General features: G+C 43.5%; 1 protein-coding gene across 3 annotated transcripts in view; it reads left to right on the top strand.

The window, feature by feature from the left end:
* The window catches only part of LOC126278473 (galectin-6-like), a 448782-nt gene that overhangs the window by 301435 nt on the left and 122186 nt on the right, over nucleotides 1–25161 (top strand). The window contains exons 1-2 of one of the 3 annotated variants that reach the window (XM_049978619.1): nucleotides 1301–1477; nucleotides 16746–16899. The exons of the other annotated variants lie outside the window; for them this stretch is intronic. Of the exons in view, the coding sequence (XP_049834576.1) occupies nucleotides 16795–16899 (105 nt within the window). The 5' untranslated portion in view covers nucleotides 1301–1477; nucleotides 16746–16794. Of the gene's footprint in view, nucleotides 1–1300; nucleotides 1478–16745; nucleotides 16900–25161 lie in introns of those variants that run through there. 3 annotated transcript variants of the gene reach the window in all.

The following is a 25161-nucleotide window of genomic DNA, read 5'->3' as shown; positions in this document are numbered from 1 at the left end:
CGCCCGTAGAACGCCCACTAATGGCCCGTGTTGTCGCCAGCCCATTACCACCTTACATCGCCATAGCCACGCTACGTATTTTGCACGGGCGCTTTCATTAAGACGCACTCTTACCTATCGTTTCTGAAAGTCATGGCTTCTTCATATCAGTCACTGCGTTATTGTCTGCCTGCTTGGCAGAGTGGTAACGTGCTCGCCTCTCGTGCAAGCGGGCCCGGGTTCGATACCCGGCCGGGGTGGAGATTTTCTCCGATCGGGGACTGGGTGTTGTGTTGTTCTTATCAACATTTCCTCCTCATTACCGGCGCGCAAGTCGCCCAATGTGGCGTCGAATGCAGTAAGACTTGCACCTGGCGGCCGAACTTCCCCGAATAGGGGCCTCCCGGCCAACGATGCCATATGCTCATTTCATTTTTACCGCGTCATTTTCCTCAGAAACACAGTTTCACGTTGTAGTTTGCTGTTCAGATAATCCTCCTCCTCATCCTCCTCCTCCTCCCCCCCCACCCGCACCAAGCGATGACGATAAACGTGATAAATGCTAGAAAACTATGTAGCGATCGCATTTCACTAAAGTGTAGTGCGTGTTTTTCGTGCCGAGTGTGTTGGATTTCGTGCTAACAAATTAGTTCCGCGCCTACCGCCAGGAGCGCGGTGTTCTGTCCATAAACTCTATTCCATTACAACAATGTATATGTTCACGTTTGCGATATACTGAGTTCTGTGATAGTGCTTAGTCGTTAATAACGAGTCACAAGAGGCTTATTCGTTCTATCTCCAGTTTCTCTTTGCGTACATTGCGTCTAAGAGACGTTCTCTATTATTTGACCTACGAACGAATAAAGTCGTCATCACAGCAAAGGAGATGTCGTTTGTGCGTTATTAATTATAAACTAAGCAGGCTAACCGGTCGATCGGGTCAGTAATTAACCCTGCGCCCAAAAGTTGATACATAAATATTCATTGAGAAACATAAGTAGGCAGGTGTACATTGGCTGTCAGTCAGCCAGGATCGCATACTCAACGGTTAAAAAAACTAAAACCTTAAACAGTGACCCACCATTGTTTCAAAGAAAAAAACTATTAACTCAGCATATAAGATCTAAATGCGGTATGTGTTAAAGCACGCTATACAGAGGAAATTCGTGAGTACGCCTCAAAATTCAGAGGAGTTGGCAATGTGCCTTTTCTTTCTTTAGAAGGTGCCAATAACATTACGGCGGCGTGCACAAAATAAGCGGTATACCTCCAGAGCAAACAGCATTTGTAGTGATCTCTGAGAAACTTCGTTGGAAAAGACATCTGAATCCAACAGAGAATATGTTTAAGATACCACCGTCTTTCTTTCGTGGTATCTTTGATTCATCTTAAGCAGTATACCGGACAATGAAGCGGCTAGGTTTCGAGGAAGAAATATCAAGTGTCAGTGTATTCGCGGAAAGTTGCTTTCCTGTATTAAATTTAAAAATATCTCTGGGTAAGAACCTAACGTAATTTCTTATTTAGTCTTTGGAAGTGATAATGCTTCTTCGTATATTATTTCACTTCTTAAGTCAGACAGTGTCATTTTAAGTCGAGCACCTCTTTGAACGTCGTGTTTGAATTTTTTACTTTGTAGTTACGGAATACAGTTACAAATATAAGTGTACTGTAGCTGTATACTTGCTAGTAGGATGGCACCAATACATGACATGCCTACTGTTTCTTTGATGTGACGCAAACTGTAACAATTTCTGGTGCTCAGAACCTTTATTACTGAAACTGCTCGGTAGCAGGAACTCGGGATCTTCACTGCTTAACTGGTGTGTTCTCATTAACTTTTCGAAAGTGTCGAAGGAATTCTCGTAGCCTGCTAACCGCACCGATTGAAACCTCTCGCCCGAAAAAGTTCATGCTACACAGAACGTGTCTGATGTAAAAGCTACCTATAGCTGATGATAGTTTGTCTCAAGGCTTATGAAAGCAAACCTTACTTTAATATTCTTATTAACTACGAGAATCGGTATAATCCAGTGGCGGTGACAGATAACCTATTTCACTGCTTCGAGAATTGTTAGTCGTCTCATGAAGAATACACAGAATGGAAAAGGTTCATGATTGTTACAGAGTCAAATCTTGAGAGGCAGAATAAGTTTTTGAGTTTCTAAGAGATGCCTCCCGATTCCCAAATTTTCTTGCTTGAGCCAGAGGCCACGTTTATTAAACGTTAGTGAGCTATCTTATTCGCTACAACGCCCATAACGCTCATTCCACGTTCTTAGGCTGTATTGACAAACATCTATGTTGTTAGTCTATGTTGTGTGTGTCAAGGGTTAGCTTTGACAGTGAGATTTGTTTTATACTGGAGCCTTATTAATATTGTTCACTGCTTTCGTCCTCAATTACATCATGCGACTTGTGTCGGTAGTAACAGCGAACAGCACACTTGCTAATACGCATTTTTTTAAAGTAAAGGCACAAGGTAAAGCAAACCAACCTGAAAATACAGTCAGAGTGGGATAGCGGACACAGAATCGATCGAAATTTCCTGGTAAGTATTGGTCGGAAATGAACTGTTTTGGAACTAGGGCCGTAAAACGACAACCAATCTGTGAGAACGGCGCTGAAGTTTGTCCGGTAAGCGGACGTGTTTGCGCGTGTGTAGCAGCGCAGTTTTTATTATGCTGTGTTATGCTCTGTGGCGTTAAGGTATTTTTTCCGTAATTGATGTAATTATCAAGCTGCACCCAGCAAACAACACAGAAAATTCGCGTCTAACGTAACCAGCCATACCTAGCTTTGACTATTAAACTGAAATTATTATATTCAGCTGAAACTGTGATCTGCAAGTAACTTAATTAGTAACTGATTCTTTTGCTTAGGTGAGATTAGCTGGGCAAATTATTTTAAATACATACTGCCGCAAGCTCATCGCTGATATGTTGTTGTATTACGGCCTTAGCTTCAGAACTGTCCATTCCTGCCGTATGATTATCAGGAGAATTTTACTCGATTCGATACTTAACCCTGTTATAACGTTAATTATTGTTTTTTCTCTCCACACTGTATACAATACTTGCGTTGTGTAAAGCCTTCAGCAGTAATAGAAGCCAGTTTGTAGTTCCTCGCTTACTTTCAGTTAAGCAATCTATCTTTCTTACATTCGTACAGCATGATCGAAAGTAGAAATTTCAGAAAGGGGAAGAGGTACAAATAAGAGAAGCGAGTATCTATTTGAAACTATTACTGCAGACTGCATGTGCAGTGAAGTATTATTATACTGCTGTAATCCTTTTTATTTATTTATTTAATACGCATCTTGAATGCAGTAAGTGATTACTCTTATTTCATTAGTTAAGGAAAACTTTGCGCACGCTTGCCATAGGATACTTTGTTAGTTCAAGATTGATCAAAGCAAACAGCATTTGTTCCCTACTTTTTCCATCGCATCGTACAGTGTCATATTCCTTAAGCCATTTTTCTTGTTTCCGTTTGCTCAGGTGAGTCACTGTTATTTCCTTACCTGCTTGGCTGATAATGACAATTGTCATTCTTCTAAAAAATCTTCACCGTTGTTTCCTTCGTTTGTCATTTTTAGAAACCTGTTATCAGCATGGTTGCGACACGGCAATGTATCACTGCACTTCGTAGACAATGTGAGTGTTCTTCGGAGTACTTCTGATGGCGTTCGAAGGCTGATGGAGAAATGAACCATATATCTTGTTTAAACTCACGATTGTTTCTTTAGGTGTCATGCGGGAACGCGCGCTTTCTCCTTTCATTAACCACCTTGTCATCCGACGCCTGTATCTGCTTAGAGTCCTCCATGAGTAAGTGTTTATTGCACGCTAAGTTCCCCAGTCATATGCACTTGGAAAATAGGAAAATTATGACCGTGAAGATTTTCCTCACAAATCTGAACCGCCCTGTCTGTATAACAAGGGAGCTTTTTGGCTTAAGATGAGAAGATAATTTAAAAATAACTGAAAACATTGTATCAGATATGTGCTGCTTACACCTTTATTGTTAATGGTGTGTATGCCACTGATAAAGTTTACAAGATACTCCGAGGGATGCGGCATTTGAATCTTCTTGGATAGTGTAATTTCCCTGACAAGGGAATGGTCCAGTCCGACATGTCGAAACCTAACTGCAATTTTTTATACAGGAAGAATACACCGAAAGAAATTCCATGTCATTGTTTTAGCTGCTAAAGCGCACTGTGAATATTATTAAAAATGTTCAAAAGAAGTTACTCATTTTTTGCAGCACAAGGAACCGCTTATAATAGCGGTTTGTACGACAATCCTTGCTGCGTGGTGCGCGAATCGACAAATAAGCAGACGCAATCATGTCAAGAGAACGTAGCGCCGTGCAGTTAAAGGTTCAGATTGCGCACTCGGGAATTTTAAGTCTCAAATCATTAACTTTTTGAATAACTTGCAGTTCATATCGTCACCTAAACCGTTGCAGATGTAATTGGTACACAAGTGACTAGCAGAGGAAGGAAAAACCAGACAGTGTGTGACTTTACATTACAGACGACTTTCATGAATCGGGAGTTTGATATATTCACATGAAATAGTTTATAACAGTTTCTGTAGTGCAGCTCTTACGTCGATTTTTGAATACTGATTAATTCCGCTAGTCGTCATAAAAATGCGAAGTGCCTGTTGGCTGCAGAAAAACATTTTCTGTGCACCAGACACACCTGGGAAAGGGAAAATAAATGCATTTAGGAAACTCAAAGTAATTTCTAGCTTTATTGAGACAGAATTGGAATGGAGTAAGAAAAGATCGTGCTATTGTTCAGGATATTATGCTACGTCCAAGGCGTACTTCATCTAATTCGTAAAACTGGCTGACGGAAGTTCGTAACGCACAAGTGACTGAAGTTTAATAATATTTTCCGCTGATAAACCTGAAATGACAAAGAGCTATCAGAAGTTGTCTAACAGTTTTCTGAAAAATGCTTAACAGTTTCGGAAAATTTCTTAGTGAGGAGGCTGAATCGGTTCGGCTTCGTAAAACTTCTGAATCGAGGAGCTAAATCTTTCTCTCTTACTCCTGACGACGTACGTTACGTCCAGACCAAGATTCCAACAAAAACAATTAATTATTTGCTGCAACGGTTCGGATGTAATACAGTAAATTATTCCCTTCCATTTCTTCAGATTTTGCTACGTCGATTACAAGATTTTTGCAACTAAATAGTCATTTTTGTAAAGTTTTGGCCCTAATTTTCCTTGAGGTTCCCGAAGGCAGGTATAAAGCTACGGAAACAGTATTCCACTGATATTTGTAACTGTCATTTTTGTGTACGAATGAGTCAATGTGTCATAGCAGTATCGAATGCACGAACGACTGCCCTTTTTTTCGCTCGGAGAGAGCAGTTTCCACCCCTTTTTTTCGCTCGGAAAGAGCAGAGAGCAGTTAGCACGAAATGTGACTGGTAGGCTTTATACACAGCATTTTAGGTGATAACAAGCAGCTTCGTCTTTACGTCAGCTACGAATTTCTCACTACCATTACCTATTAATCACGTCTCCTTTACACCTTTACTTTAGGTAAACTTTGTAATTTTGCTACTTCATTTTCCTTATAATTTCCTGTGTCCGTGTAACTAGGTCGAAGAAACCTGGAAATCAGTAATGTTAATCTCACTTGCACTTCAGAGGGTTCTGTCATGTAGATCTCCCTCCATAACGGTGCATTAACTCTCACAAGCAGTTCTAAATCTTATGAGTAGTTTTACTTTCACACATTTGTGACTTTTATTTTGGCGTACTTCGTCCAAATCTTTGTTCCATTTATACAATTCACGCAGAGATTTTACGAAACAGAATAAGCTTTGCACACTTTCCACCTATAAGCATTTATTCCCCCCTTCGTTCAACCAAAAAATTTTCAGCCATTTCTTTGACGCTGATGGCTGTTATGTGTAGGTTTTCTTCGGACTAGGAAGGTACTATGTGTTCGTTCTGGATTTTAATTAGCACAACAATCATTTCTCGAACCACAATTCACAGAATCGCCATTTATTTGCTGTTTCTATAATTTCAATGTCGGCATCATTCGAATGACTGTCCAAGAAATTAAGTAATAAATTACACATACGTTGGTGCTCAGAAGTAGTAGAGGATTTAGACTGCATACCACATTCATCATATGTCATCTTTGCAAGGTTGGAATCATTAATCGTATTCCACATTACAGTGAAGCTCTGGAAACTGCCCAAAGACAAATGCTGTTACACTGCATGTACGAAGAAAACACACACAAAATTAAATCAGTCTCTACCTCCATTGTTTATATTTAGCGATACCGCATAGACAGCTGCTAATTCTTATGGCTCCTAAGTGAGTTGCAGATTAAAAGTAATAGTAACTGAGAACAATTGTATTCTGGAAACAATATACGGAAACTGAAATTCATTTCACCAGTTACGATAACATATGTACCATGTTGTCTGTTTACCAATGTGCCGTCAACCAAGGCTATGCATCGACCGTTGTTGCGCATATGCTGTCAGCCGCAGTTATGTTAGGGGTTTACATTTCCCCAGCCGCCTGGCGAGCTATGATTTTGCAATATGTTCAAAAATATTGTTGAAAATTGCCAGAGGGCTTTAGCTGCTCGAAATTTGACGTTGTGTTCCTTGCGGTTTGTTCTCTACGTACGAGGGTGAGTCAAATGAAAACCTTAAATACTTTTTTAAATATTATTTATTGTGCAGAAGTGGTACAAAGCTGTATCACTTTTCAACATAATCTCCCCCATGCTCACTGCAAGTCCTCCAGCGCTTACAAAGTGCATAAATTCCTTTAGAAAAAAATTCTTTTGGTAGTCCGCGTAACCACTCATGTACCGCATGAGAACGGAACTTATTTCCTCCCATTGCGTATTTGGATGGTCCAAACACATGGAAATCACTTGGGGGCAAGGTCTGGTGAGTATGGTTGATGAGAAAGACACTCAAAATGCAGGTCTGTGATTGTTGCAACTGTTGTACTGGCAGTGTGAGGTCTTGCAATGTCATGTTGTAAAAGGACACCTGATGACAGCAATCCACGTGGCTTTGATTTGACTGCAGGCCGCAGATGATTTTTAAGGAAATCTGTGTACGATGCACTGGTGACAGTGGTCCCTCTAGGCATGTAATGCTCCAAAATGACGCCTTTTTCGTCCCTAAAGAGAATCAGCATAACCTTCCCTGCCGATGGTTCTGTTCCAAACTTCTTTGGTTTTGGTGATGAGGAATGGCGCCAATTCCTTGCTCGCTCTCTTCGTTTCCGGTTGGTGGAAGTGACCCCAGGTTTCGTCCCCAGTAACGATTCTTGCAAGGAAGCCATCACCTCCTCGTTCAAAGCGCCGAAGTAGTTCTTCACAAGCATCAACACGTCGTTCATTCATTTCAGGAGTCAGCTGCCGTGGTACCCATCTTGCAGACTCTGTGAAACTGGAGCACATCATGCACAATGTGGTGTGCTGACCCACGACTAATCTGTAAACATGCTGCAATGTCATTTATTGTCACTCGCCGGTTTTCCTTCGCTATGGCTTCAACTGCTGCAATGTTCTGTGGAGTCACAACTTGTTGTGCCTGACCTGGACGAGGAGCATCTTCCACTGAAGTCACACCATTTGCGAACTTTCTACTCCATTCGTAGACTTGATGCTGTGAGAAACATGCACCACCGTACTGAACCTTCATTCGTCGATGAATTTCAATACGTTTCACACCTTCACTTCGCAAAAGCCGAATAACAGAACGCTGTTCTTCCCTGGTGCAAGTCGCAAGTGGGGCGGCCACCTTTATACTGATACTGCGACGGTATGTGGGCATCTGCACTATGCTGCCACATACAGGCCATTCTGCACGCTGTTTGTAGCACTCTTACCATCTTACAGGATAACGGAGCGAAATTTCGATTTGTTGTTACAAATTTAAGGTTTTCATTTGACTCACCCTCGTATAAAAAATTTTAGGACACGTTTCGACCTATCGGATTGTACAGTTCCCTGGTGAGTGCTGGAAGAAAGTCAGCCCACAATCTGGGCAGCGACGACTGTCCCTCATTCCAAGGCCTTGGTTCTGAGACACATGAAGTATTCATTGCAAGTCAGTAAAAGATCGTCTAACACTAATAACTCCACAACAGGCCCAATATTTGAACTTAACTTCCCACTGAAAGCTTGAGAAACGGCCCGTCCCGCTCGTCACTTTTCTCCATTTTTCACAAATCATGTTCAGATCGAGACCTTAGCACGTCCGACATTCATCTGTGGCATTAGGGCGCGGCGATGGTCAGCTTTCGCCGGCTAAAGGAGAATACTAGCAGACTCGCTCTCAATTAAGACGGCATCGTAGCGAATCTTCCCAGTAGAGGAGTGACACTTTACTGTTCAGATCTCCTACGAAAACACGTCCCGATTTTGGATTTGTTGGATGTTGGGTGAATTTGCAGATGACGGAAGTAGGACGCTCTTTTCTACAGATGCCTATCTTCTTCCCTGGTCTGAAAGCAAGTATGAAACAGTCTGAAGAACTTCCTATGTGTTGTTTTTTAGCACTGATAAGATTAGATGGGTAGATCACGTAACTAATGAGGAGGTATTGAATAGAATTGGGGAGAAGAGGAGTTCGCGTCATAACTTGACCAGACGAAGGGGTCGGTTGGTAGAATACGTTCTAAGGCATCAAGGGATCACCAATTTAGTATTGGAGGACAGCGTGGAGGGTAAAATTCATAGAGGGAGACCAAGAGATGAATACACTAAGCAGATTCAAAGGGTTGTAGGTTGCAGTAGATACTGGGAGATGAAGCAGCTTGCACAAGATAGAGTAGCATGGAGAGCTGCATCAAACTAGTCTCAGGACTGAAGACCACAACAACGAGTCAAAACATTATGAACACTGTCTACAGCGACGTTGGATGCCGCCTTGTGGAGTTGTGGGCTGGTGACGCGGTAAAAAAAAAAAGCACGTAAGCTGAGCAGACATGGACGGGGATCACCCTAGGGAAGATATGGGCTGCAAATGGGGAAATTCATTGAGATAAGGGATTTTGACGAAGGGCAGATTATCATCACACACAGCTTGTGGACGAGTATCTCGAAAACAGCGAAGCTGTGTTACCATCTTGAGCATCTACGGAAAGAGGTAGGGTAGTGAAACTACCCTAGCCGCTAAATTATGAACCATCCCTCTAGGAAAATTTATATTTTACTGTTCTGATAAACCTCTTACATTATTTGATTTGCAAACAGCTGAGCAGAACTGAACCTACTCAGACATTTCGCTCTTTACTTTGATCAACACTCTTTACTTACTCTGATCAACACTAAACTGACACACAGTATTTTAAGCGCAACCCAATCTTTTAATAATCTCTACAAAAGAATGGCCCTGCCTAACAATAACCTATATTTTTAATGAATCACTTACCTCACAAAAATCTTAGTTACTGGAACTACTGCGATACAGCGATCGCCAATACTGCCAGCTAAATAAAAGATTCTAACTACTGAAGGCACTAACTACTGATAGGCATAGTTAGCAAATGAAAGATTTTGATAGAGAACAAACAATGTATTTACCTTAATAGTGTTCAAAAGTCATATATGTCAGTTCACGACATCCAGTCTTACAAGTTTACTGTCTCTGATGGACACACGTCCAGATCATCCGCTCTCAAAATTCCACCATCTCTCTCCCCACATTCACCACTGCTGGCGGCTCACCTCCAACTGCGCAACGCTAATCGCTTTTCACATCCAACTGCCCAACACTGCAATAGCGAATATTCCAACAATTCCAACCAGCCGCAGACTGCGCACAGCACTGCCAGTGATTTTCATACAGAGCGATACGTGGCGTTACCAACATAAAAACCTAAACAGCCTACTTACAAAGTACGTGGACGTCCACGACTCTTCACAGAACGTGGGGTTCGGAGGCTTGCTTTTCCGTAAAGTAGGATACGTAGTAATTGTGACAACTCTGACGACAGAGCACAATGCTGGTAAACGTACAAGTGTTTCGGAGCACACCGTCCATAATACATCCTTGAACATGGAGCTCCGTGGCAGACCATCCGTACGTGTTCACATCTTGACCCATCGACTTCGTTAATTATACTGCAGCGGGCACGGGATCATTGGGATTCGACCTTGGAGCAATGGAAACGTGTCGGCTCTTCGGGTGAATCATATTTTTCTATACTAGGTCGGTGGTCGTCTCCACAAATGCTGCGATGGAGGTGAATGGCGACTCGAAATGTGCGGCGCGCCATGGACGCAGGCTGGTGAGAGCAGTATAATGCTATGGGAGACATTCTGCTGCCTTTGCATTGGACCTGTGGTAGTAATCGAAGACACGTTGACAGCTGCGAAACACAGGCATCCCTTCATGGTTGGGCGGTACAGTCTGGAACCGCGAACCTCTACGGTCGCATGTTCGAATCCTGCCTCGAGCATGAATGTGTGTGATGTCCTTAGGTTAGTTGGGTTTATATAGTTCTAAGTTTAGGGGACTGATGACCTCAGAAGTTAAGTCCCATAGTGCCCAGAGCAATTTTTTAATCCTTCATGCTTGATGTCCTCCCCGATGGCTATGTCATCTTTCAGCAGTATATCTCTGATATGCGGAATCAGAGATGAATTTCGTTCCAAAGACGGACAAAGCTGGTGGTCAGTGTGTAAGAGACTGGCTGGCACCACGACAGTGGGATGGAAGGAATTTGGCCACCCACAGGCAGAAAGAAGCATCCTGAAAACTCCTGAAAAAAGTGCCGTTTCAGTGTTTTTCCATGCGAAACGGTCGGTCATTGGCTGACTAAAAAACGTGCTTTCATGTCTGAGTTTCAAGGCCCAGAATTGTATGTACGGAGCAGACCGACAGGCACTGGATTGGAAGTTTCGTTTTTTTACAATCCGTGGTGGGAGTAAAACTACAAAAACTGTAGGCAGAAGGTACGAAAACACTTGTCATTGGAGGACAAAGTTTTTTAGCTCGGTATCCCGCGCAGAGAAGACGCTGGGTGCGCAGTGACTGCACTCCACTTAAGACTCGATTGTAGACTTCCCTTCGTGTTACATGACATATAGGGAGCGCCGACGGTCATGGACTAAGAGATGGAGAGAGGCGAAGCCGATATCTTCATTTAGACCGATAATAATCAGTATTCTGGTGGCCAACACCCTCTGTTTGCAGTCATCACGTCTGCTCACAGTTACGGTAAGATCGTTAAACAGCTTCGGTGGTTCAGGTGCAATGAACTTAGCGATTCTCTTTATTCCAGTAAATTTACACAGGCGCACCGAACTGAATTCACAGCCATAGTACAGGTGTAGCTCTCCTCCTTCCTCTCGATCATACAATCACTGTATTCACTGTACTTTCCAATATATAAATTATTTTTTAACTGCCAAAATTTACTGAATAAACAATGTCTATAAAACGCCACAATGTACTTGAGGTGAGACAGTCGCAATTCGTGAAATCCATCGGCCATGGCCTTTGGCCTGCTGAGGAGCACCTCGGTCTTGGGTCCATGGATAAACTAAGAAAATCTGCCGCATTATGCCCCACTCAAACACATCCGGCCTGCCGGCAGATCGGTGAGGCTAGATCTCATGGACAGGGCTTACAAATTTAATTAATCCCTTATGAAGTGGGTTAGTATTGTAGTATATACCCTGATCAGATAGCCTTCCCAGACCGTTAGTGTACTTTTATTTCAATCGATTTCGTGTATCGGTTGAATGTTCTAGAAGTGTGTGTAACGAAATGTATTGTTTTCTATTAATCTGTGAGCACACAATAACGGACATTAAAACTGGGCTTTACCAGGGCCATGTATTTAATTTCTTAACCAGTAGATCCCTGTCATATTATTTATCAATATAATAATAATGGAAATACATGTACATATAATTCAATGCTAGTCCCACCTTATTACCAAAATTACGTTAAATTTAAACCCATTACTTACCTACACGAGACATTTGGATTTCAAGGAGCGATCTGCCTGTCAAAAATTCCAATTGATGGAGGTCAGGCAAGCTCACACACAACATTTCTCAAGCTAATAATGTCACAGAGACGGTTACCTTAATACCTTGATGCTCATCTACATACATACCCCGCAATCCACCATACGGTGCGTGGCGGAGTGTTCCTCGTACCACAACTAGCATCTTCTCTCCCTGTTACACTCCCAAACAGAACGAGAGAAAAATGACTGCCTATATGCCTCTGTACGAGCCCTAATCTCTCTTATTTTATCTTTGTGGTCTTTCCGCGAAATGTAAGTTGACGGCAGTGAAATTGTACTGCAGTCAGCCTCAAATGCTGGTTCTCTAAATTTCCTCAGTAGCGATTCACGAATAAACGCCTCCTTTCCTCTAGAGACTCCCACTGAGTTCCTGAAGCATTTCCTTAACACTCGCGTGATGATCAAACCTACCAGTAACAAATTTAGCAGCCCGCCTCTGAATTGCTTCTATGTCCTCCCTCAATCCGACCTGATAGGATTCCAAACGCTCGAGCAGTATTCAAGAATATGTCGTATTAGTGTTTTATAAGCGGTCTCCTTTACAGATGAACATCATCTTCCCAAAATTCTGCCAATGAACCGAAGGCGACTATCCGCCTTCTGCACAACTGCCATTACATGCTTGTCCCACTTCATATCGCTCTGCAATGTTACGCCCAAATATTTAATCGACGTGAATGTGTCAAGCGCTACACTACTAATGGAGTATTCAAACACTACAGGATTCTTTTTCCTATTCATCTGCGTTAATTTACACTTCCCTATATTTAGAGTTAGCTGCCATTCTTTACACCAATCACAAGTCCTGTCCAAGTCATCTTGTATCCTCCTACAGTCACTAAACGACGACACCTTCCCGTACACCACAGCATCATCAGCAAACAGCCGCACATTGCTATCCACCCTATCCAAAGGATCATTTATGTAGATAGAAAACAACAGCGGACCTACCACACTTCGCTGGGGCACTCCAGATGATACCCTCACCTCCGATGAACACTCATCATCGAGGACAACGTACTGAGTTCTATTACTTAAGAAGTCTTCGAGCCACTCACATACTTGGGAACCAATCCCATATGCTCGCACCTTAGTTAGGGGTCTGCATTGGGGTACCGAGTCAAACGCTTTCCGGAAGTCAAGGAATATGGCATCCATATGATACCCTTGCGAGTTTTAGTTCCTCGATAAACTACACTGACGGAAAAAAATCGCACCATCAAGGAGTTGTGCGACACGAATGGAAGTTGGTAGACGTGTTTCTACGCCTGAAAGATGATATCCATTCGTACAGCTGTGCTATTAGCGCCGTCTTGAGGGTGCAAATCAGGTCTGCTTTTACATGCTGTAACGGTCGTGAGCGTTAATTATCTTTGAGATTGGGTATGGTGAGTTGATGTTACTCAAGAATACCTTTAAGGCGACATAGACACCACGTCACTTAGTTTGAACGAGTTCGTGTAATAGGGCTATGAAAAGCTGGATGTTACTTCTGCAATATTGCAAAAAGACTTGGCAGGAATGTAGCTACTATTGCTGGTAGAGAATGTACGGTCACGAGAAGACTGGGCACCGTATGGCGAAGAGGTACTATCGTTTTCCGCAGCAATTGGCACCAGAAACAGACGACGAACTGTTATAAATCGGTTACGTAAAGGACAGCTCCGAGCCACACACCTTGTAGCACGCATTCCACTGACCCCAAACCACCACCATTTCCGACATCAGTGGTGTCAAGCGAGAGCTCATAGGAGGGCAGGGTGGAGGTCTGATATATTTATCTACATCTACATTTACACTGCGCAAGCCACCCAACGGTGTGTGGCGGACGGCACTTTACGTGCCACTGTCATTACCTCCCTTTTCTGTTCCAGTCGCGTATGGTTCGCGGGAAGAACGACTGCCGGAAAGCCTCTGTGTGCGCTCTAATCTCTCTAATTTTACATTTCTGTTAGCCTCGGGAGGTATAAGTAGGGGGAAGCAATATATTCGAAACCTCATCCAGAATCGCACCCTATCGAAACCTGGATAGCAAGCTACACCGCGATGCAGAGCGCCTCTCTTGCAGAGTCTGCCACTTGAGGTTGCTAAACATCTCCGTAACACTATCACGCTTAACAAATAACCCTGTGACGAAACGCGCCGCTCTTCTTTGGATCTTCTCTATCCCTTCTGTCAACCCAACCTGGTACGGATCCTACACTGATGAGCAATACTCGAGTATAGGTCGAACGAGTGATTTGTAAGCCACCCCCTTTGTTGATGGACTACATTTTCTAAGGACTCTCCCAATGAATCTCAACCTGGTATCCGTTTTACCAACAATTAATTTTATATGATCATTCCACTTCAAATCGTTTCGCACGCATACTCCCAGATATTTTACAGAAGTAACTGCTACCAGTGTTTGTTCCGCTGTAATGTAATCATACAATAAAGGATCCTTCTTTCTATGTATTCGCAATACATTACATTTGTCTATGTTAAGGGTCTGTTGCCATTCCCTGCACCAAGTGCCTATCCGCTGCAGCTCTTCCTGCCTTTCGCTGCAATTTGCTAATGCTGCAACTTCTCTGCATACTACAGCATCATCCGCGAAAAGCCGCATGGAACTTCCGACACTATCTACTAGGTCATATATATATATATATATATATATTGTGAAAAGCAATGGTCCCATAACACTCCCCGGTGGCACGCCAGAGGTTGCTTTAACGTCTGTAGACATCTCTCCATTGATAACATGCTGCGTTCTGTTTGCTAAAATCTCTTCAATCCAGCCGCACAGCTGGTCTGATATTCCGTAGGCTCTTACTTTATCAGGCGACAGTGCGGAACTGTATCGAACGCCTTCCGGAATTCAGGTAAAATGGCATCTACCTGGCAGGCTGTATCTAATATTTTTTGGGTCTCATGAACAAATAAAGCGAGTTGGGTCTCACACGATCGCTGTTTCCGGATTCCATGTTGATTCCTACACAGTAGATTGTGGGTTTCCAGAAACGACATGATACGCGAGCAAAAAACATGTTCTAAAATTCTACAACAGATCGACGCCGTGTCTTCTGATGAAAGCTGATTCTGCCTCGGTGATAGTTAGGGCCGTGTGTTTTTAGGAGGAGGCCAATTGAGGACCTGCAACCAACCTGACTGCATGACACACACACACACACACACACACACACACACACACACACACACCACCTACACCTGGAGTTATGGTGTGGGTTGCCATTTCGTATGGCAGCAGGAGAACTCTCGTGCGTATCCATCCACCATGACTCCAAAATTGTACGTCACTGTAGTAATTCGAACTTGGTGGTGCCATTCATGAACAGCATTCCATGGCGTGTTTTCCAGCAGATAACGCTCGCCCTCATACCGCTGTTGTGACCCAACATGCCCTGCAGAGCGTCGACATGTCTTGATCTGCTCGATCAGCAGATGTCTCCAGTCATATACACATTGGACATCATCGGATTAAACTCCAGCGTCATCCACAACCAACGTTAACCGCCGCTTTATTGACGGACCAGGTGCAACAGACCGGCATGGAATCCCGTCCTACAATGTGACATCCGGCACCCGTGCAACACAATGTGTGGACGTTTGCAATCTGAAGATCACACCGGTTGTTAATGTACCAGCATTTCACATTTGCAGTGGCTTATCTCGCGCTTACATTAATCTGTGCCCTTGCAATATTAATCACTTAAATATGTTGCATAGGCAAAGGTATTCCTGAAATTTCATTACTCTGCATTAATTCTCTTTGTGTGTGTTGCGATTTCGTTCCGTCAGTATATGCATCGGAGTCAAAGAGGAGACGTGCCAAGCGCATGTCCCGCTCACGACTCCAGAGATGAGATTTTTTGTTGTGGAGTCAACGACGTGAGTAGTGATGTATAAATAACAAAATGGGTCGTTCACAGATAGGTTCTGCTTCATTGTGCTAAGTGATAGTTCCAAAACTTCAAATTGACATAAATTTTCCCACATTCCTTGATGTATCTGCTTAAACAATCACAGATGGCAAAAAGTTGTCTTGTGACTACTTCTTTATGACGCATTTTTTGTGTTGCCTCATACATCTTTTCTTGATACCTCTCTGCTGTTTGGGATTGCTTCAAATTATGAATTATTTCAAATACAAATTCTTAATTATAGATATTTTATGAAAGACTTCATAAAAGTTGCTTATATCAAGAAAACGTAACAATTTAATTTTTTAAGGCAAGGGACTAACATTTTATACTCATAAGGCACCTAAGAAACTTTGGATCGATTTTTCTCGGGATTTTCCGAGTAGTGCGTCCTAATATTTTAATCACGTGAGGTGTTAGGGGTCCTCTTTCACCTCACAAAATTTCGGACAAATCCCGGACCCCACGGTCGTACAGTCTCCTTGTCGATGCGCATGAAACGTATCCTTATCATCGTACTTCACTGTACTGAGTTCGGCTTCCACTCCACGTGCAAGGAAATCCAATGAGATTCAAACAAACGCGGAAGAATACATGGCGTAATGTTTACGTCAGGTTTATTCTTATGATGAACAGTATAGTGTCCCTCTATGTTACAGTGAGAAAATTGTTAGCGGTGTAAATTTTGTCGGTAGTTTCTGTCGCTGACTTTGTGATTAGAGAGAGTGGATTTAGCATGCGGCAGCGGCCGCTACAGACACGGTTGGTTGTGGTTGTGTGGCAGAAGGCCGCGGCAGCGGCGCCGGCGGCGGCCATGTCGCGGGGGCGAGGTCATGAGAACGAGCTGCGCGCGTGGGCGGACGTCCATGCCGTGCTGGCGTCTCTGCTCCCGCAAGCGCCGCAGGCGACGCAGCTTCTCCTTATACTACCCGAAGCACGTGAGTAGCAGTCGATGAGACCCTACGTAACTCACCATCTACCGTTTCTGTTGGCGACTTATCTGCAACCAGGGTTACCATACTCTGAAGACACAATGGGATTGGTCAGTGCGTTTTTAGCACTGTTGTACTCCGGCTCTCGATAAGATAGCAGAATAGGGTAGGCATTGCTAGCGTCACATCACACATAGCCGTGATAGAATTTTCTTTATGTGTAAAAAAAATGTGATTGCTGTAGCCCTTGGCTGTGGCATAGCCCAGGTAATCGGTGTTGCTGTTGTTGTGGTCTTCAGTCCTGAGACTGTTTTGATGCAGCTCTCCATGCTACTCTAAGCTTCTTCATCTCCCAGTATCTACTGCAACCTACATCCCTCTGAATCTGCTTAGTGTATTCATCTCTTGGTCTCCCTCTACCAATTTTATCCTCCACGTTGCCCTCCAATACTAAATTGGTGATCCCTTGATACCTCAGAACATGTCCTACCAACCGATCCCTTCTTCTAGTCAAGTTGTGCCACAAACTCCTCCCCAATTCTATTCAATACCTCCTCATTAGTTACGTGATCTATCCACCTTATCTTCAGCATTCTTCTGTAGCACCACATTTCGAAAGCTTCTATTCTCTTCTTGTCCAAACTATTTATCGTCCATGTTTCACTTCCATACATGGCTACACTCCATACAAATACTTTCAGAAACGACTTACTGATACATAAATCTATGCTCGATGTTAACAAATTTCTCTTCTTCAGAAACGCTTTCCTTGCCATTGCCAGTCTACATTTTATATCCTCTCTACTTCGACCATCATCAGTTATTTTGCTTCCCAAATAGCAAAACTCCTTTACTACTTCAAGCTTCTCATTTCCTAATCTAATTCCCTCAGCATCACCCGATTTAATTTGACTACATTCCATTATCCTCGTTTCGCTTTTGTTGATGATCATCTTATATCTTCCTTTCAAGACACTGCCCATTCCGTTCAACTGCTCTTCCAAGTCCTTTGCCGTCTCCGACAGAATTACAATGTCATCGGCGAACCTCCAAGTTTTTACTTCTTCTCCATGAATTTTAATACCTACTCCAAATTTTTCTTTTGTTTCCTTTACTGCTTGCTCAATATACAGATTGAATAACATCGGTGAGACGCTACAACCACTGCTTCCCTTTCATGTCCCTCGACTCTTATAACTGCCATCTGGTTTCTGTACAAATTGTAAATAGCCTTTCGCTCCCTGTATTTTACCCCTGCCACCTTCAGAAGGTGGCAGGTAATCGGTACTAGGATAGTTTTAAATAAGAAAGTAAGATTGCCATAAAACAATAACTGTAATGTAATCGATATTTGTACTAATGCCTTTAACACTGCTGAATGAAACATTATTAGCGTAAATTACAGTTGTTTCAAAGGAAATGCCTTTTTTGCATCCTGCACATCGAAAGTTTTATTTTTTATGCATAAATGGGTGCATAAATAAAAACAAAAATTCGATGTGGAGCATGCAAAAAAGGCATTTCCTTTGAAACAACTGCAATTTCTATACAGCTGCTGCGAAAATGGCCACGACAAGAGACGTATTATTAGCGTAATTTTGTGTTGTCAGATGGATGTATTGCATACGTAACAAACAAAGTAAAAAATGAAACTTCCTGGCGAATTAAACTGTGTGCCGGACATAGACTCGAACTTGGGACCTTTGCCTTTCGCGGGCAAGTGCTCTAATAACTGAGCTACCCAAGTACGACTCAGGCCCCGTCCCCACAGCTTTACCTCTGCCAGTACCTCGTCTCCTACCTTCCAAACTTTACAGAAGATCTCCTGCGGTTTGCGTGCTTCGGAAGCTCAGTTATTACAGCGCTTGCCCGCGAAAGGGAAAGGTCCCGAGTTCGAGTCTCGGTCCGGCACACTGTTTTAATTTGCCAGGAAGTTTAATATCAGCGCACACTCCGCTGCAGAGTGAAAATCTCATTCTCAAAATAAAAAAATAAAAAAATGTTACACGCATCGCACGTACCTACACTACTTAAGAGCCCATGTTCCATGTGTGTTTTTCATTGGGCTGAATCTTGTTTTAAAGCTCCTTTTGCTGACACAAATAAAATTTTACCCTTGCAGTTCCTTTTACAGATTCATCTCAGTCTCTTTCCTTTCTTCGTCCACTGTGTCCCAATTAAGGAAAATATCTCAACCCAAGGGCTATGGCCTGTGGCTAAGGGCTGTTTTTTTTTTTAATCTGAATAGTAATCAAAATACTTTTCATCGCTGATTTCAATATTTTTATCCAATAAGTATTTGATGAGATCATCCACTTACGTTCATGGTGATGTAATTCAGTACGATTCGAGACGTTAAAATGCGTGCGGATGCTGCATGAAACTTCGAAAATGCGGACATGTTCGCATAAACCCTACTTGCAACAGTACTTACAAAGGAAGTACACCAGCTCCAGCGGCTAAAACCAAATAACTATGATTTTAAAGTGCGAAGATGTCTGCCCTATAATCCATACAGGTCACTCACCTATTAAATCTTGCGTTCCTGTACTGTCGATGTTTTAAATTTCGAACTTAGACTACCGAATCACTAATCGCTGAAGAAGAGATACCGTGTAACAGACAATTATGAGCAGATTATTCACAAGTGTCATCAGTGATGTATTGCTTCGCGAAAAGGTGTTTGAAATGAAATACTGGATTGGGCAAAAATATGACAACACAGCCAGAAATATACGCTTGAACATAAATGCAGATGTTAGCCGAGCCTGCAGGTTCCGCTGTTGTATTGGACCGCGAACGGCATCTGTTAAATGTCCTCAATACGTTGCAGGTGTCAATCGTAATGAGAATACTGTTCCATGTTGTGAGTGCATTCTATCGGAGCTCAGTGCAGTCGAACATGACCAAATTGATGGTGCTCTGTAATGGGTGCTTCCGTAACGAAAGTGGCCGAAGTCTTCGCTGTTCCAGGAGGTAACGTATCGAAGATACGTACCGCATACAGCGAAGCCGGATAAACGTCATCCGCTAATCCGCAACGCGAAATAAAGCGTATTTCGAGTGACCGCATTATATATAAATGACATTGTGGATAACATCGGAAGTTCACTGAGGCTTTTTGCTGATGATGCTGTGGTATATCGAGAGGTTGTTCCAGTGGAAAATTGTACTGAAATGCAGCATGATCTGCAACGAATTGACGCATGGTGCAGGGAATGGCAATTGAATCTCAATGTAGACAAGTGTAATGTGCTGCGAATACATAGAAAGAAAGATTCTTTATCATTTAGCTGCAATATAGCAGGACAGCAACTGGGAGCAGTTAATTCCATAAATTATCTGGGAGTAGGCATTAGGAGTGATTTAAAATGGAATGAGCATATAAAGTTGATCGTCGGTGAAGCAGATGCCAGACTGAGATTCATTGGAAGAATCCTAAGGAAGTGCAGTCCAAAAACAAAGGAAGTTGGTTACAGTACGCTTGTTCGCCCACTGCTTGAATACTGCTCAGCAGCGTGGGATCCGCACCAGATAGGGTTGATAGAAGAGATAGAGAAGATCCAACGGAGAGCAGCGCGCTTCGTTACAGGATCATTTAGTAATCGCGAAAGCGTTACGGAGATGATGGATAAACACCAGTGGAAGGCACTGCAGGAGAGACGCTCAGTAGCTCGGTACGGGATTTTGTTGAAGTTTCGATAACATACCTTCACCGAGGAGTCAAGCAGTATATGCTCCCTCCTACGTATATCTCGCGAAGAGACCATGAGGATAAAATCGGAGAGATTAGAGCCCACACAGAGGCATACCGACAATCTTTCTTTCCACGAACAATACGAAACTGGAATAGAAGGGAGAACCGTTAGAGGTACTCAAAGTACCCTCCGCCAGAGACCGACAGGTGACTTGTGAAGTATGGATGTAGATCGTGACGGTCAGTGATTAGAAAAGATTGTGACGAAGATTACGAGGACGACAGCTGAAAAGGTCACTGCAGAACTGAATGTCGCACTCCTGAAACCTGCCAGAGCCAAAACAACACAAAGGTAACTCCAAAAGCTGGGAATTGTAGGGTGAGCTAAAATTCCAAAACGACTCAGTCATGAAAATGCCCGTAACAGGAAAAGTGGTGCCGAAGCCATAAAGCGTGGCTATGGATCAATGGACGAGTGTTCTTTGGTCAGCTGGCAGAGTTCATACATCCCAAGACTAAAACACGGAGAGAGAGAGAGGGGGGGGGGCGGGGGAAGGGGAGTGTTTGGCGGTGATTTGGACAGCTATATTGAGCTATTCGATGGACTCCATAGTTACTGTCCAAGGGTCGCATTACTGCCAAGTATTTTCAGACCGTTTTGCTGCAGGGGTAAAGTGGTTGCTCGCCAGTTGTGATCCTCTATTGGAAGACTACAGGCCTTCTGTTCACACACCTCGCATTGTCCGGGACTGGTTTTGTCAGTTAGAATGAACTGTTGCATCTCCTCTAGCCGCCACAGTCACCAGATCTGAATACACTACTGGCCATTAAAATTGCTACACCAAGAAGAAATGCAGATGATAAACGGGTATTCATTGGGCAAATACATTATACTAGAACAGGCCTTGATACGCCTGGGTATTGAGTCAAACAGAGCTTGGATGACGTGTACAGGTACAGCTGCCCATGCAGCTTAACACGACACCACAGTTCATCAAGAGTAGTGAGTGGCGTACTGTGATGGGCCAGTTACTCGGCTACCATTGACTAAACTATTTCAATTGGCGAGAGCCCTGGAGAATGTTGCTGTCTAGGGCTGCAGTCGAACATTTTCTGTATCCAGAAAGGCCCGTACAGGACCTGCAACATGCTGTCGTGCATTATCCTGCTGAAATTTAGGGTTTCGCGGGGATCGAATGAAGGGTAGAGCCACGGTTCGTAAAACGTCTGAAATGTAACGTCCACTGATCAAAGTGCAGTAAATGCGAGCAAGAGGTGACCGAGAGATGTAACCAATGGCAGCCCATACTATCACGCCACGTGATACGCCGGTATGGCGACGACGAATACACGCTTCCAACGTGCGTTCACCGCGATGTCGCCAAATACGGATGCGACCATCATGATGCTGTAAACAGAACCTGGATTCATCCGAAATAATGACGTTTTGCCATTCGTGCACCCAGTTTCGTCGTTGAGTACACCATCGCAGGCGCTCCTATCTGTGATGCAGCGTCAAGGGTAACCGCAGCCATGGTCGCCCAGCTGACAGTCCATGCTGCTGCAAACATCGTCGAACTGTTCGTGCAGGTGGTTGTTGTCTTGCAAACGTCCCCATCTGTTGACTCAGGAATCGAGATGTGGCTGCACATCCGTTACTGCCATGCGGATAAGATGCCTGTCATCTCGACTGATAGTGGTACGAGGCCGTTGGTATCCAGCACGGCGTTCCGTATTACCTTCCCGAATCCACAGATTCCATATTCTGCTAACAGTCGTTGGATCTCGACCAACGCGAGCAGCAATGTCGCGATACGATAAACCGCAATCGCGATAGGCTACAATCCGATCTTTATCAAAGTCGGAAACGTGATGGTACGCATTTCTCCTCCTTACACGAGTCATTGCCCGGGGTTTATCAAATTCCGTGTCACTGTGGAAAGAAGTATATTGGTCAAACTATTCGAACTATTCATGACCGATGTATGGAACATCGTCGGCACACTCGGTTGTTCCAGCCTGACAAGTCTGCAGTGGCGGAACACTGCCTTAACGAAGGACACAGGATGATGTATGACAAGACACAACTGATCTCTCCTGCTTCTCGCTGTTGGGAATGTGTTCTTAAAGAATCCATTGAAATTAGATTATCCAGTAATATTATTAACTGGGATAAAGGTTTTCCTCTAAGTAAGGTATGGAATCCGATTTTGTCCGACATTAAACAACAACGGTCTTCTTTTCGATCATTGGATTCTTCCAGCTAGTGCTGTTGCGATTTATCGTTTCTGCTGTCTTCTCCCACCGGCGCGGCGCGCTGCTTGTCTACTTGCCACCAGGAGGCGCTGCCCATCATCTCGCGGTGCTCTGTCCGTGGTTTCCATCGTAGTGGTTGGAATTCAGTTTCCGGCGAGGCAGTGCACGAGTATTAACTCATCTGAAGATGGCGGCCAGCTGGTCCGCCGAAACATTGTCTGTACGACGACATTATCCGGCTGCAAACACGTGAAGAATATCACTTCAACCCCAGCTTTACCAACACACGCCACCTGACCACCCCCTGCAAATCGCAGCGATGTTCAGTGTTCGACCCGGAGGTACAGAGTTCGAAATCGGCCGGTGGCGACTAAGTCGGCGAGAGCAGGAGAGGTGGTGGCACAAGTTTGTTCATTCGCGTCTGTACGCCAAGGTCTCAGATTAAGTTAAACCTCACCACAGCATCTTTCATAGTGAAGACATAAGCCGCTCTTGATAACGCTACTTCTGTCAGATGGGACGCAAAGATCAGCGGCATTCGTTCTGTTTTTGACAGAGACAGCAGCTACGCCGACATTCCCTTCCGTCGATTTCCACAACCAACTGTTAAAACAGAAACCTACACTTCACAGATATCCATTATCGTATCTTCAGTGAACAGCCACACAAGTTGGTGGAAGGCAACGGTAATCTCCTCAGCTGATACCTTATTCAGAAAAGCTATGAAATCTTCCTCTTTATCTCAACATCTGATCTCTGTTTATAAAGTTTATTAATGTTCAATAAAAAGTCATAAATTTAGTAATAATTGTCCATTTCTAGATTTGAATTTTATTTTTGTGGCCAGGAAGGGAGAAATAAAGAAGAAAGTAATGATTATCAGGAAACACGAGTCAGTATAATTTATTGGGGATGAGAAACCATTTGCGGCACAATGCATCCAGAGTCGTTCTAAGTCTCTGCGTTATGTCAGTGGGAATTGTAATAGAAGGAAATGTTCGCTATAGTTCTGAAAGAATGTTCTTTCGGTGCGCCAAAATACATACCTATGTGTAATGTAAGCGCTGACAGAACAAAATTTTAACAAGCATGTTCACCGGGTTTACGGGGTGGATAGAAATATGAAAACACACACAAAAAGCACATTGCCATGACTATTGCAGTGTAGAAAAACTTTGGCGATCAGAACAGATTCGTCACCTCGGAGTGTATAAATACAGGTCCTGTTTGGTTTTCAAGGGATTCGTACAGCATTCTCCCTGAAAAACAATGTCAAGTCCCGATAACGATCATGGAGGTGGACAACGATCACACACCCTTCTCTCCAATTTAGACCACAAAGATTCAATAATGTTGAGATCCGGTAATTGTAGTGGTCAGGAGAGATGCGACAATTAATCCTTGAGCTGACAAAACCAGTTCTGGACGATGCGAGCTGTGTGAAATTCTTCTTTGATGTTATTTTAAAGGAGCTATGACACACGTTTCGTGCCAACGGCTATGATAACATCATAAGAAAGGTAGCTAAAACCAAAGGGAGCAGAACACGAGAAGAAGGCAACAAAGTAGAGACGCTTCCACTGGTACACTTACCATATGTAAAAGGCGTCAGTGAAAGAGGTTTCAAACCGATTTTTCGAAGCAGTCACAGGATCCACCACGAAATGATAGGTTCCACCAAGGATGTAATCAACAATCTTAACACTGCAGGTGTTTACAAAATACGGCGTGAGTGCGGAGCTGCCTAAATAGGAGAAACAGGGAGACCTGTCAGATTACGGGTAGCAGAACACGAACGCTATGTGAGATTAAAACAAACAATAAATCGGCGATGGCGAAACACCACAGTGACTGTGGACAACCTATCAGGTGCCAGGAAGCCCGAGTACTGGCGAAAGAATCGTGGATGCGAGAACGCAAAATACGGGAGGCGACCGAAATTATTAAGCAGCCTGACAACATCAACAGAGAAGATGGCTTCAAACTGGCTGCCGGCTATCCCAGTCCAACGGGCCGCGAGCGGTCGCGGGCAGAAGCTCCACGGGACACAGACGTATCTGCACAAACAGCTGTAGAGCAACTGTCAGTTCACTTCCGCGCACACCGGGAGGAAAACTTGCCGACCAGAAGCCGAACGCTGATTGGCGGACAGCTACCAATCGTTGACGACATGGACATCCACGAATAGCCTCTTTCCTTCCATCTTCCCTTACGTCATGACTAACCAATCATATTAGAGGGCCAATTAAAAGTTTTACAACAGCAACGTCAGACATAGATAGTCTGTAATACATAAATGCAAAACCAGTCGTGCC

The sequence above is a fragment of the Schistocerca gregaria genome, chromosome 6 (assembly GCF_023897955.1).
Source record: "Schistocerca gregaria isolate iqSchGreg1 chromosome 6, iqSchGreg1.2, whole genome shotgun sequence".
Classification (NCBI taxonomy): domain Eukaryota; kingdom Metazoa; phylum Arthropoda; class Insecta; order Orthoptera; family Acrididae; genus Schistocerca; species Schistocerca gregaria.
Note: the sequence above shows the minus strand (reverse complement) of the source record. Positions and strands in the feature narration are given on the sequence as shown.